Source organism: Capricornis sumatraensis, chromosome 7 (genome assembly GCF_032405125.1).
Source record: "Capricornis sumatraensis isolate serow.1 chromosome 7, serow.2, whole genome shotgun sequence".
Taxonomy (NCBI): domain Eukaryota; kingdom Metazoa; phylum Chordata; class Mammalia; order Artiodactyla; family Bovidae; genus Capricornis; species Capricornis sumatraensis.
The window spans coordinates 86,190,398-86,205,370 of record NC_091075.1 but is presented as its reverse complement, the minus strand read 5'-3'; the positions used below and the strand labels follow the sequence as shown (position 1 = coordinate 86,205,370).

The 14,973-nt window shown below is 39.5% G+C and overlaps 1 protein-coding gene across 1 annotated transcript in view; it reads left to right on the top strand.

Moving 5' to 3' along the window:
* The first annotated feature begins 902 nt into the window (after positions 1–902).
* Positions 903–14,973, top strand: part of UBA6 (ubiquitin like modifier activating enzyme 6) — an 88,594-nt gene continuing 74,523 nt past the window's right edge. The window contains exons 1-2 of the mRNA XM_068975030.1: positions 903–973; positions 4,548–4,610. Of these exons, the coding sequence (XP_068831131.1) occupies positions 903–973; positions 4,548–4,610 (134 nt within the window). The remainder of the gene's footprint in view (positions 974–4,547; positions 4,611–14,973) is intronic.

Genomic DNA, 14,973 nt, shown 5'->3' with positions numbered 1-14,973 from the left:
AACAGCCTCTAATTCCAGAACTTCAGAAAAGGAGTTTGTGGACATATTCCCCGTCTACTTTCACTCTGTAGCTTAAAAAAAAAAAAAAAAATTAGTTGAGAGATTCTTAGACGTATATTTTGGTACTTAATCTGGCACGTCACTTACATTGATTGTAAATTTGTCCCTCACTCACAAACTAAAGGCCACCTGGATGACATATGCCATTCATCGTTCAAGAAAATCACGTGATTCTACCAAATCTGTTACAGTGCTTGACACGTAATAGACATCCAAAATTAGATGTTACACGTATAACGTCTTAAAATGGAATTACAGACTGGAAATCCGGAGCTACTTATTACTAGCGTTTCGGTTTTTTCTGTTTTTAATAAAATGAAGCGTTTCTTCTTGCCGTAAAACTCTTAAGGATTTTGCTATGCAATCTTACTTCGCTAGCCATTGAAATCCTGTGTTTGGCTTGCGATGAGTTTTGGTTCAGCTTAAATCCGTCAGAACCAAGTCGCCACAGTGCCACTTCAGGGTTCACTGATGGGTCAGACGGTAACGCTCTGACAGAGAGACAGACAGACAGACAGACAGACACACACACACACACACACTCCCCGTTCCCAATTCCCACAGTCCCACCACACACACACACACACACACACACACACACACACACACACACACACACTCGTACACCCCTGCGCACTTCAACTACCTGCAGCAAAGCCCTCTCCCGGACCACACCCAAACCGGAAGCCAGGACGGCCCTGGGGTTGACGGGAAGGCGCCGCCTGGCTGTTGGCTTGTCAGGCCTGCCCCCTCCTGTGACGTCATTACCCGCCCCTTGACCTCGCGGTCCCGCCCTCTTCCCTGCCTCCCACTAGGCAGCTGAGGCTGCGTCTCTGGAGGCGATGGAGGAATCCCAGCCGGAGGCAGCACGTCCGGGGGAAGAGGCATCCTGCTCCTCCTGGAGGACCAGCCGGTGAGAAAAAGAATGTGGGCGCGAAGTGAGGCATTGCGGGCAGGACCAGGGGTCCGACTTTCTGCATCTCCCACTCGGGCGAGCAGGGAGCGCGCGAGAGGCCGCGGGGCAGGGCAGAGCCGGCCTTGGGCGCCGAGGGTAGCGCGCAGGGTAGGTGTGGCGGCGTGGGCTCCGGCCTCTGCGACTCCCGGCTTTGCTGAGGAGGAAATCCACTTGTCGCCCCTTTCGTCGCTTTCTCAGTTCTGGTTGGGGGTCTGCCATCCTTCTTCCTTCCAGTCACCGGACGTAGGAGGGAGGGAGGGAGGGGCTTTCGGTGCGAGCTTCCCTGCCCCGGTGCCGGACACCTTCCTTCCTTTCGATAAAATGAAAGCTGAGCTCCATGGTGCACGATCCTCTGCTGAGATTCTCTTTTGAAAACTGTTACCAGAGGGAACTCGGTAATAATGAATCAGTGGTAGTCAGAACACCCTGAGGCCTGTTGATTGCCCTTTAAAACAAGAGAGAGAAAAAAGAAAAAGAAACGCAGGGGAAAAAACCACGAGTTACCCATTGTTAATTCGCAGTTGGTGTTGAGGTTCACATCTTTTTCATTCCTGCAGAAATAGAGGGGAAACGTTTGTATAGTTCCTGTTTGTCATTTCATAATTAATAAAGCGGATAGTTACATTCTGCCCACTACCAGAATATGATGTGTCGAAGATAGAGGTGGTGGATATTTGATTTTGAGCTAATATGAATGTTCACAAGCCTATAGCTTTTTCACCAACCTTAGACTGAAAGGGTGCTTTGATACCATGGTATTGCCTGCCATTGCCAGCACTGCTAGACTTACGTGGGGGATATTATGCAGTACAAATAAAACCTCCTCTTATTTAAAGCATTTTCGTTTGCCATTTAAGACCTTATCAGAAGAATGATATTTAAAAGATTCCAGTAAGGCAGCACTTTCTGAAAAGTGGGTGTCAGTCATAATCATTAAGTGACAGAACTAGTTAGAATGTAGCTCTTCTCATTTTTACTTAAGAGCTTTCCATCTTAGACTGTTGCTCTCCATTCAAGGAAGACAGCTAGAGAGAGTGTACTAACAGTAAGAAAGTTGTAACAAGACTTTTTCTTGAGTTTTGTATTTTGTTAGAGTGCCAGGGTATATTGTGTATGTGTTTTTATTAGTTAGCTGGAAGGTGATATCACAATGATAAGAGAAATAATAACATTTTTGATCATATATTTTCAAATTCTTTACCTATATATCAATATACCAGGCCTAGAAAATTGGATCTTGAAACTGAATTTTGTTTTATCACGTTGTTTTTAGAATCCTGAAACTGATATATAGAACTTCCCAAAACCTAGAATGAATTACACTTTTGCCAAGATGGTATTGATTTTAGCTCAGGCTCAAATTGTCCTGGCGGTTCCCTCTGCTCATGAACCAACTGTGTTTCCCAATTATCATTTTTCTTTCTATGCCACACTGTGAAAAAATTGAAATGAGCTGCAGTGATTGATATCTCACTCTGTATCTTGTCACACTAGTATGTTTCAGTTCAGTTCAGTTGCTCAGTCACGTTCAACTCTTTGCGACTCTATGGACTGCAGCATGCAGGCTTTCCTGTCCATCACCAACTCCTGGAGCTTGCTCAGATTAGTGTCCGTTGAGTCGGTAATACCATCCAACCATCTCATCCTCTGTCAACCCCTTCTCCTCCTGCCTTCACTCTTTCCCAGCATCAGGGTCTTTTCTAATGAGTTGGCTCTTCACATCAGGTGGCCAAAGTATTGGAGCTTTAGCTTCAGCATCAGTCCTTCCAATGAATATTCAGGGTTGATTTCCTTTTGGATTGACTGGTTTGAACTCTTTGTAGTCCAAGAGACTCGCAAGAGACTTTTCCAACATGACAGTTTTTTAATTTTTAAAATTCATTTAACAGATTTTTTTTAGTGCTATCTTCATGCCTTCTATGAGAGGTCTGTGTGTGTGTGTGTTCAGTCGTCTCCAACTGAACCCATGGACTGTAGCCTGCCAGTCCGTGGAATTGTCCAGGCAAGAATACTGTAGTGGGTTGCCATTTCCTACTCCAAGAGATCTTCCAGACCCAGGGATGGAACCTGTGTCTCCTTAATTGGCAGGTGGATTCTTTACCACTGAGCCAGCTTGGAAACCCCCACTGTGAGAGGTAGTAGACAATATAGTGTGGTTGTAAGGAACTAGACTGATTAGTTTCAGGGCTTGCCATTTACCTGCTCCATGACCTTGGGCAGGTTATTTAAGTTAATCTCTGTCAACCTCAGGTTTTTCCCTCTGTTCGATATAGTAATAGTGTCTATCTCATAAAGTTGTTGAAAGGGTTAACTGAGTTAGTAAACACTTAAAACACTGTGACAGAATGTTTGTTCTTGTTATTAAATGCCAAGTACTGTTTTAGAGATTTGAAATATAGTAGTAAATTCCTAATGGAGCACACATTCTATAGGGAAAGGCAGCTGATAAATAGTTAAGGATATGTGATTTGAAAAAAATACAGCAGTGAGCCACCTGAGCAGAAGGAGACCATTTAGTTGATAGTGTTGCCAAACTTGGGTCCACTCACTGAATGTGTAGCAAAGCCAATCTACTGACACCAGGTTGTAGTGAAGAAAGTACAGTTTATTGTAGTATTTAGCAAAGAAAACCGGCAACTCATGCTCCAAAGACAAAAACTCCTCCATTGGCTTTCAGGGAAGAATTTTTAAAGACAGTCTGAGCGAAAGGGTTATAGGGTATGTGATCCATGCTCAGTTCTCTAATTGCTTGATGGTGAGATAACAGGAACCTTGGTCATCAATCTTCTGGTTCCAACTGATCTGAGGTCTACCTGCTGCTGGTCAGTTAACTTCTTCCGGTTGGTGGGGATATTAGTATCTGCAAGACAACTAAAGTCCTTGACTTTGTTTTACGGCTAAACTATTATTATTTTGTCTTGCTTGACTGCTGGAGTGGATAGCTGTTCCCTTCTCCGGTGTATCTTCCCAACCAGGGATCGAACCCAGGTCTCCCTCATTGCTGGAGGATTCTTTACCATCTGAGCCACCGGAGAAGCCCAAGAATACTGGAGTGGTTATCCTATCCCTTCCCCAGGGGATTTTCCCGACCCAGGCATCGAGCTGGGGTCTCCTACATTGCAGGTAGATTCTTTATCAGCTGAGCTACCAGGGAAGCCCTAGATATCATAATTATATGTTAAATTCTGGGTATGTATATTATAGAAGGTTTATGGGTCACTCAGTATTGCTAAAATATAAATCCATCAGAATATATATTGTAGCAATGATGTTTATAGCAATTACAGCAATGATAAAGTAACACCTGAGAATAAAACAACTATGGGCTCTAATTTACACATAGAACAAGCAGTGAATGAATTTAATTTTGACCAGGTTTTAAAATCTAAATAAAAGTGGTAATGAAACATATGTCTGGTTTGTAAAATCTGTTTTAGTACCTGGTGAATCTGATTTCATGTATAGTTGAATTTTACATTACAAAATATGAATATTAAATAGCTATACTTGCCCTTATGTTTTCTTTTTTCAGTGCAAATACAAATTTCTCCAGCATGCCAACAGAATCTGTGGAGATTGATGATGCATTATACAGGTAAGAACCTTATGGAAGCAAATGTTTTTCCCATTTGTTGTTCTCCTGTAATGGAGTATAGATAGTCTGTTCGAAGACACCATTAGGCCTTTGCAGAATTTTGTAAAATGTATTTTAAGAGTTCTGCTCAAGTAAAAATTAGGGTTTCTTTCTTTCTTTTACTATAGTCTGAAAGCTTGAATAATATTTAAATCTTGGTTGCTTTAGGTTTGGTTTATGTGACTAAGAATGATTTTGCTATCTGTTAACCAAATATACCTCTTATTTCTGGATAGGAGTACATATTTAATTTCCTGATATTGCAGGAGTGAGTCTCATGAAAGACAATTCATTTCACTTTAGTTAGTGATACAGTAGCATCTAGAGAATATGTTTACTTCAGTGTAAGCTCATTAACAACAATCCATGTTTGCACTACATAAACAGTGGAGAAGTGATTGAAGAGCTGTGGTTTGAATGGAATTTAGTGGGACTTTTTTTTACTATATTTTTTTGTGAAATCAGGATACCTTTTTCAAAATTAAAGAGAACGTGAAAACACATAAGGCTTCCCTGGTGGCTCAGACGGTAAAGCGTCTGCCTATAATGTGGGAGACCTGGGTTCAATCCCTCAGTCAGTAAAATCCCCTGGAGAAGGAAATGGCAACCCACTCCAGTACTCTTGCCTGGAAAATTCCATGGATGGTGGAGCCTGGTAGGCTACAGTCCATGGGGTCACAAAGAGTTGGAAACTACATGACTGAGCAACTTCACTTCACTTAAGAACACATAAATTGCTGTCATTTCTAGTAAATTTCTTAAATACTTTGAGATGTTTGCATGGAAGATAGTATAATCTCCATTTAAAAGTGTTTGGATTTTTCTCTATATGTAATCATGAAGAAATAGATTTTATGTAGGTAGGCTTTTTATGTATTTTGGATTTCTTCTTATATTTTATTACATGGGATGCATAGTCAATTTCAAGCAGCTTAGGAGGAGCTGATATGTTGATTTCAAGTCCTATTTTGTCCTATACCCTTGGAAGAAGAGAGAAAGGCTAACTTGATTTTGCTTATGTGAAAACTGTTTACCATATGATCTCCTAGCTATAATTATATTGGGTTGACCAAAAGGTTCGTTCTTTTTTTTTGTAAGAAGGCTCTAGTAGTGCTTAGTTGTCTTTAAGTTCATTCAAAACAGTTTTATTAGGTGATATTATGACAGCTGTAGTGTCAGTGTGTGTTTTGAAAAAACTTATCAAAATTAGTAAATTTTTGTATAGTCATTTCAGTATTAAAGATGGAAGAAAGAAAGCGTTTTTGGTGTATTATGCTTTATTAGTTCAAGAAAGGTAAAAATGCAACTGAAATGCAAAAAAAAAAAACAGATTTGGTACATTATGCAGAAGGTGCTGTGACTGAACATGTCAGAAGTGATTTGCATAGCTTTGTGCTGGAGATTTCTTGTTGGATGATGTTCCACAGTCTGGTAGACCAGATGAAGTTGATAGCAGTCAAATCAAGACATTAATTGAAAACAATCAACATTATATCACAGGAGATAGGTGAAATACTCAAAATACCCAAATCAAGTGTTAAAAATCATTTGTACCAGCTTGATTATGTTAATTGCATTGATGTTTGGGTTCCACATAAGTTAAGGGGGAAAAAAAAACACCTTGATTACATTTCTGCATGCAAATCTGTAGTGAAAACTTTCTATTTTTAAAACAAATTGTGATGAGTGGTGAAAAGTAGATACTGTACAGTAATGTGGAATGAAAGAGATTATGGGGCAAGAGAAATGAACTACCGCCAATCACACCAAAGGCCATGCTTCATCCAGAGAAGGTGATGTTGTGTATGTGATAGTGTTGGAAAGTGAAAGTGCTAGTCACTCAGTTGTGTCCGCTTCTGTGACCCCATAGACTGTAGCCCACCAGGCTCCTCTGTCCATGGGATTTCCCAGACAAGAATACTGGAGTGGGTAGCCATGCCCTTCTCCAAGGGATCTTCCCAACACAGGGATCGAACCTGGGTCTCCTGCATTGTGGGCAGATTCTTCACTGTCTGAGCCACCAGGGAAGCCCTGGGGTTGAAAGGGAGTCCTCTATTATAAGGTCCTTCTGGAAAATGAAACAGCTCCAACAAGTACTGTTCCCTGGACACTGTAAAAGGCACCTGGAACAGTTCTTTGCTCAAAAAGATAAAAAGTTTTGGGAACATAGAATTATGCAGTTGCCTGAAAAATGGCAGAAGGTAGTAGAGCAAAATGGTGAATACATTGTTCAGTAAAGTTCCTTCAGTCTTTAAGTGAAAATGAAAAGTATATCTTTTATTTTTACGTAAAAATAGAAGAACCCTTTTGCCCAGCCCAATATATATATTTAAGTAGAAAATATTTTTAAGGCATTTTCAATACCTACTTTAACAAAGTGTCTTGCTAAATATGTTTCACTTTTTTCTTATTACTCAATCTTAAACCACCTCATAGTTTCTGATCAACTAAACCTGCAGTTATTCTCAGAATCTAAAGGTTTTGGGGGGACTGGAGGAGCACTTGTGACAGCATTCTGAGCCACATCTCTATTTAGTTTCCCATCTTTATTACCAGTACATTGTCAGGTAAGTTAGGCAGACTTGGCCAGTTCTATAGATTTGCCCATTTCTTTTTCTCCAAAGATAGGCCTGAGCCTGCTAATCCAGCGATTTATCTAAAGATAATGAATGAGTCCCAATTTAGTACTCAAGCCTTGGTTTTCTAACTTTGCTTTTACCAAAGGATGCTCCATTGGAGGTATCTATATATGTGTTATTCACTCAGTCATTTCTGACTCTCTAATACCATGGTCTGTAGCCTGCCAGGCTCCTGTGTCCATGTTCTCCAGGCAAGAACACTGGATTAAGTTGCCATTCCCTTCTTCAGGGTATCGTCCTCACCCAGGGCCAGGTCTTCCACATTGCAGGCAGATTCTTTACCATCCCACACCAAGGGACACAATTGGAGGAAATTAAAACTAATTCAGATAATTCTAAAATTATTACTTTGCTGTACTTTGCTGTCTCTCTCTCTCTCTCTCTCTTTAATGTTTCTTGCATATAGGCTCCTATGTAGAGGTCACTATATGAAGAAGGGGTGAATATCAGAGCAGCATCAGGGCATTCTTAGGTTCTGGATTAGTGCAATCATAGTGGTATCAATACTGTGCATATTCTAGTGGAATACTAGAGGAAGTTCCTCTGGCTTTTGAGATAACAGTTTTCTTGGATTTGCTTGTATTCCTCAGATTTCTCAGACTTCTCTTAGTCTGCTCTTGCTTTTATGTAAAGCCAGGTCCCAACTTTAGAATTTTTATCTCAGTTCATTCTTTGGTTCATGTCCATTTCCACGATTTTAGCTATTTCTCTAAGCTACTGATGCTTGAGTCTCTTTCTTTAGCTTTCTTTTTCCAAGCTCAGTACATTCTTTTTAAAATGCATACAAGATGGTTTAAATGTAAACCAGGCAGATGTTCAGCAGATAGCTCATTTGTTTTTTTTTAATTGACATATAGTTGATTTACAGTGTTGTGTTAGAATATCGACTTTTTGAGAAACACTTTGTAGAGAGAAGTGAACAAGGCCTTTGACTTTAGAAGAGAATGTTCACATCCAATCCTGACATTTATATGAACCAAAACTATTTAATCTTTCTACTTCTCATACTTCTCACATGTAAATGAGAAGAATAATACCTCTTAAGAATAATATCTTAGCCTTAAAGATTTCATGAAAAAACTATTAATATAAAAAAATTTTCAGCGTGAAGTATCTCAACACTGCTGCTGCTGCTGCTGCTAAGTAGCTTCAGTCGTGTCCGACTCTGTGTGACCCCATAGACAGCAGCCCATCAGGTTCCCCCGTCCCTGGGATTCTCCAGGCAAGAACACCGGAGTGGGTTGCCATTTCCTTCTCCAATGCATGAAAGTGAAAAGTGAAAGTGAAGTCACTCAGTTGTGTCCGACCCTCAACGACCCCATGGACTGCAGCCCTCCAGGCTCCTCCATTCATGGGATTTGCCAGGCAAGAGTACTGGAGTGGGTTGCCATTTCCTTCTCCAGCTAAACAGTGTAATATACATTTAAGCCTTCTTTGGATATAGTGTAGCAGTGGCAAGAGTTTGAACTTTGGTGGTGTTAGATCTGAATTTGAATCATTCTCCATTGTTTGTGAGTGTATGATATTAAGTTACTTAACCTTTTAAGTGTCATTGTTTCTTTCATTTATTAATTTTTTTCATCCACTCACTTATTCAACATATTTAATGAGAAAATGTGCACAGATTGAAAATTCACCATGAAGAATGATACCTATGAGTTCAATAACTTCTAATTTGCCATGAGTTATGGTCCTGTCTTTGTTTTTGGCTTCCATGTCACTTCTCACCCCTTTACCCTCTGACATCCTATTGCTTATCTTTGCCAAAATTTATATTAATATTGTCAAGATTTAGGATTTGATTTTGCCTCACTTACAAGCTAAAAGCTAGTCTATTATTATTTAGTGGATGCTCACAGGCTGGATGGCATCATGGACTTGATGGACGTGAGTCTGAGTGAACTCCAGGAGATGGTGATGAACAGGGAGGCCTGGCGAGCTGTGATTCATGGGGTCACAAAGAGTCAGACACGACTGAGCGACTGAACTGAACTGAACAGAAAATGTGGGACATCTGGGTCAGAGACAAAGTGTTTCGCTACTAATGATACAGCAAAGAGCAGGGGCATCATCCTAATACTGGTTCTCCTTACTCCCAAGTCCCACCTCATCTCTCAGAGTCAAATACAACCCTGAGAAAAGGCCAAGTAAAGAGCAGTCAAGACATTGTCTTCTAGGCATATCTAGAGAGACATCTTGGAGTTGAAAGACCCATGAAAGAGTATCTCCCATCATAAATACATATTTTCCCACAGCTTCATTGAGATATAAATTAATGTAAAGTAGATCAGGCATATTTAAAGTATACAAATTGATATGTTTTGACATGAGTATATACTCATGAAATCATCACCACAATTTAGATAACATCAGTCACAACTAAACATTTTCTCTGTGCCCCTTGGTAATTTCTACCTCTCTTCTCACTCCAGCTGCCATTTTCCCCAGGCAACCACTCATCTGCTTTTGTACTGTAGAATAGTTTTCATTTTCTAGAATTTTATATAAATGGAATCATACAGTATGTACACCTTTGGGAAGTTTGGCTTCTTTCACTCAGTGTAATGAGTTTGAGATTCATATATGATTTTGTATCAGTAATTTTTTCCTTTTTATTGATGGGTTTTCTATTTTATGGCTATACTACAGTTTATTAGCTTCCTTGTAATTTTTGAAGTTGTGCAAATATAGGCTTACAAAATTGTACAATATTTGTAATTGTACAAATATAGGCTTCACTGGTGGCTCAGCTGGTAAAAAATCTGCCTGCAATGTGGGAGACCGGGGTTCAATCCCTGGGTTGGGAAGATCCCCTGGAGAAGGGAATGGCTACCCACTCCAGTATTCTGGCTTGGAGAATTCCATGGACTGTATAGTCCATGGGGTCACGAAGAGTCAGACTAAGCAACTTTCACTTTCACAATTTATTTAATCACTTAATAATTGTTGATGGACCTTTGGGTTGTTTCCAGGTTTTGGGTATTACAAATAAGGCTGTTATGAGAGTTTATATATACTGATGTTTTAACTATTGAACTTTAAGAACCTTTAATATGGTATGTCTTTCAATATTAAGAACCTTTAATATGTCAACTTTAATGTGTCAACTTTAAGAACCTTTAATATGGTATGTATGTCAATTTAATAAGGTTATATAGTTGTGTCGGACACAACTCAGACTGAACAACAGCAGTCAGTTAGATTAGCAAGATTGTAAGATAGGAGGTAAATATGCAAAAATCAACTGTTCTCCAATTTAACAGTAATGAATAACTGGAAACTGAAACTTAAAAATTACCATTTATAATAATATAAAAAATATAAAAATTTGACAAAAGTTATGTAAGATCTTTGCACTGGTAACTATATAACATTACTAAGGAGGGTACAGCAATATTTACAGACTACCATATTAAAGGTGTGTCAGACTCATTTTGAACCCATGGCCTGTAGCACAGCAGGCTCCCTTGTCCTTCACTATCTCCCAGAGTTTGCTCAAATTATATCCATTGAGTCAGTGATGATATCTGTCTCATCCTCTACCATCCCCTTATCCTTTTGCCTTCAATCTTTCCCAGCATCAGGGTCTTTTCCAAGGAGTCAGTTCTTCACATAAGGTGGCCAAATATTGGAGCTCCAGCAACAGCCCTTCCAATGAATATTCAGGGTTGATTTCCTTTAAGATAGGTGACTTTAATCTCCTTGCAGTCTGAGGGACTGTCAAGAGTCTTTTCCAGCACCACAACTCTAAAACATCAATTCTTCGGTGAGGATATAATGTTCAGTTCAGTTCAGTCACTCAGTCATGTCCGACTCTTTGCGACCCCATGAATTGAGGCACGCCAGGCCTCCCTGTCCATCACCAACTCCCGGAGTTCACTCAGACTCGCATCCATCAAGTCAGTGATGCCATCCAGCCATCTCATCCTCTGTCGTCCCCTTCTCCTGCCCCCAATCCCTCCCAGCATCAGAGCTTTTTCCAATGAGTCAACTCTTCCCATGAGGTGGCCAAAGTATTGGAGTTTCAGCTTTAGCGTCATTCCTTCCAAAGAAATCCCAGGGCTGATCTCCTTTAGAATGGACTTGTTGGATCTCCTTGCAGTCCAAGGGACTCTCAAGAGTCTTCTCCAACACCACGGTTCAAAGGCATCAATTCTTTGGTGCTCAGCTTTCTTCACAATCCAACTCTCACATCCATACATGACCACTGGAAAAACCATAGCCTTGACTAGATGGACCTTTTTTGGCAAAATAATGTCTCTGCTTTTGAATATGCTATTTAGGTTGGTCAGAACTTTCCTTCCAAGGAGTAAGCGTCTTTTAATTTCATGGCTACGGTCACCATCTGCAGTGACTTTGGAGCCCAAAAAAATAGTCTGACGCTGTTTCCACTGTTTCCCCATCTATTTGCCATGAAGTGATGGGACCAGATGCCATGATCTTCGTTTTCTGAATGTTGAGCTTTAAGCAAACTTTTTCACTCTCCACTTTCACTTTATCAAGAGGCTTTTTAGTTCCTCTTCACTTTCTACCATAAGGGTGGTGTCATGTGCATATCTGAGGTTATTGATATTTCTCCCGGCAGTCTTGATTCCAGCTTGTGTTTCTTCCAGCCCAGCGTTTCTCATGATGTACTCTGCATATAAGTTAAATAAGCAAGGTGACAATATACAGCCTTGACGTACTCCTTTTCCTATTTGGAACCAGTCTATTGTTCTATGTCCAGTTCTAACTGTTGCTTCCTGACCTGCATATAGGTTTCTCAAGAGGCAGGTCAGGTGGTCTGGTGTTCCCATCTCTTTCAGAATTTTCCACAGTTTATTGTGATCCACACAGTCAAAGTCTTTGACATAGTAAATAAAGTAGAAATAGACGTTTTTCTGTAACTCTTTTGCTTTTTCCGTGATCCAGCGGATGTTGGCAATTTGATCTCTGGTTCCTCTGCCTTTTTTAAAACCAGCTTGAACATCAGGAAGTTCACGATTCATGTACTGCTGAAGCCTGGCTTGGAGAATTTTGAGCATTACATGGTCAACAGCGAAATCAGATTGACTATATTCTTTGCAGCCAAAGAAGGAGAAGCTCTGTACAGTCAACAAAAACAAGACCAGGAGCTGACTGTGGCTCAGATCATGAACTGCTTATTGCCAAAATTAGACTTAAATTGAAGAAAGTAGGGAAAACCATTACACCATTCAGATATGACCTAAATCAAATCCCTTATGATTATACAATGGAAGTGAGAAATAGATTTAAGGGACTAGATCTGATAGAGTGCCTGATGAACTATGAATGGAGGTTCATGACATTGTACAGGAGACAGGGATCAAGACCATCCCCATGGAAAAGTAATGCAAAAAAGCAAAATGGCTGTCTGAGGAAGCCTTACAAATAGCTGTGAAAAGAAGAGAAGCCAAAAGCAAAGGAGAAAAGGAAAGATATAAGCATCTAAATGCAGAGTTCCAAAGAATAGCAAGAAGAGATAAGAAAGCCTTCCTCAGCAATCAGTGCGAAGAAATAGAGGCAAACAACAGAATGGGAAAGACTAGAGATCTCTTCCAAGAAAATTAGAGATACCAAGAGAACATTTCATGCAAAAATGGGCTCGATAAAGGACAGAAATGGCCTGGACCTAACAGAAGCAGAAGATATTAAGAAGAGGTGGCAAGAATACACAGAAGAACTGTACAAAAAAGATCTTCACGACCCAGATAATCACAATGGTGTAATCACTCACCTAGAGCCAGACATCTTGGAATGTGAAGTCAAGTGGGCCTTAGAAAGCATCACTATGAACAAAGCTAGTGGAGGTAATGGAATTCCAGTTGAGCTATGTCAAATCCTGAAAGATGATGCTGCACTCAGTATGCCAGCACATTTGGAAAACTGAGCAGTGGCCACAGGACTAGAAAAGGTCAGTTTTCATTCCAATCCCAAAGAAAGGCAGTGCCAAAGAATGCTCAAACCTCTGCACAATTGCACTCATCTCACACACTAGTAAGGTATAATGTTAGCTATACGTTTTTCATAGTTACCCTTTGTTAGGTTGAGGAAGTACCCTTCTGTCACTAGTTTGCTTAGAGTTTTGTTGTTTTTTTAAATCAGAAATGGCATATTATAATTGTCAAACATTTTTTCTGTATTCATGAAAGTGATTATATGGCTTTTCCAATGTAGTCTTTTAATATTATGAATTACAATGATGTCTTTTAGAGTATTATACCACCATTGCATTCTGTTTCTGGGATTAAACTCACATGATGTATTTCTACAGAAATTCTGTTAAAAATTTTTGCATCTATGTTACATGAAGGATATTGGTTTGAGTATTTTTTACTGAATGATTTTGCCTGGTTTTGGTATCAGAGTGATGCTGACCTCACAGAATAAGCTTAGAGTTATTTTTTCTTCAGATTTCTTGAAAGCTTGTGTAGAGTCAATATTATTTTTTCTCATATTTTTGGTAGAATTCACAGGGAAGCTGTCTTTGGAGTTTTCTTTGTGGGAAAGTTTTAAATTATTAATACATATTAAATAGCTAGTAGATACTGGGATATTCAGATGATATATTTCTTCTTGAGTGAGCTTTAGTAGTTTGGGTCTTTCAAAGAGTATGTTCATTTGTCTCATTGGTTGAATTTAGTGGCATGAAGTTGTTTGTAATATTCCCTGAATATCCTTTTTTAGTTTCTATAGAATCTGAACAATATTCCCTGCTCATTCCTGATAATGGTAATTATCAAGATAATTATCTGATAATGGTAAGAGAGGATAATTCTGTCTTCTCTTTTCCTGATCATTCTGACTAGAGGTTTGTTCATTTTATTTTCTTCTCAAAGAACCAGCAGTTAAATTGATTTTTAAAATATTTTTTATTTTGTATTTCAGTAATTTCTGTGCTTTAAAGGGTTTTTTCCCTGCTATTTTTAGTTTAATTTGATCTTTTTCTTATTTCTTAAAGTAGAAGTTGAGATCATTGATTTTTGAGACCGTAAGTGTCTTACTAGTTTCCAGATATTAAGGAATTTTTTTTCAGAGATCTTTCTGTTGATCTCTAATCATTCCAGTGTTATCAGGAAACATACTTTGTGTGACTTAAATTTTTTGAAGTTTTTTTAGTGGAGAATATGGTCTATCTTGGTCAATGTTCTGTGTACATTTGGAGAGAATATGTATTCTGTTATTTACTGGCTTGTCCTATCAATGTCAGTTAGATCAAATTGATTAATAACATTGTTCAACTGTTCTGAAACATTACTGATGTTCTGTCTATTCTTTATACCAATTGTTAAGAGATGGATATTGTCCATAATTTCCTGTTTGTGTATTTCATACTTTTTTGCATCACATAGTTTGTCGCTGTGTTATTAGTACATAAACATTTAGAATTGTTTTTGCTGCTGCTGCTAAGTCACTTCAGTCATGTCCGACTCTGTGCAACCCCAGAGACAGCAGCCCACCAGGCTGCCCCATCCCTGGGATTCTCCAGGGAAGAACACTGGAGTGGGTTGCCATTTCCTTCTCCAATGCATGAAAGTAAAAAGTGAAAGTCAAGTCGCTCAGTCATTTCCGACTCCTAGTGACCCCATGGACTGCAGCCTACCAGGCTCCTCCATCCATGGGATTTTCCAGGCAAGAGTACTGGAGTGAGGTGCCATTGCCTTCTCCGTTAGAATTGTTATGTC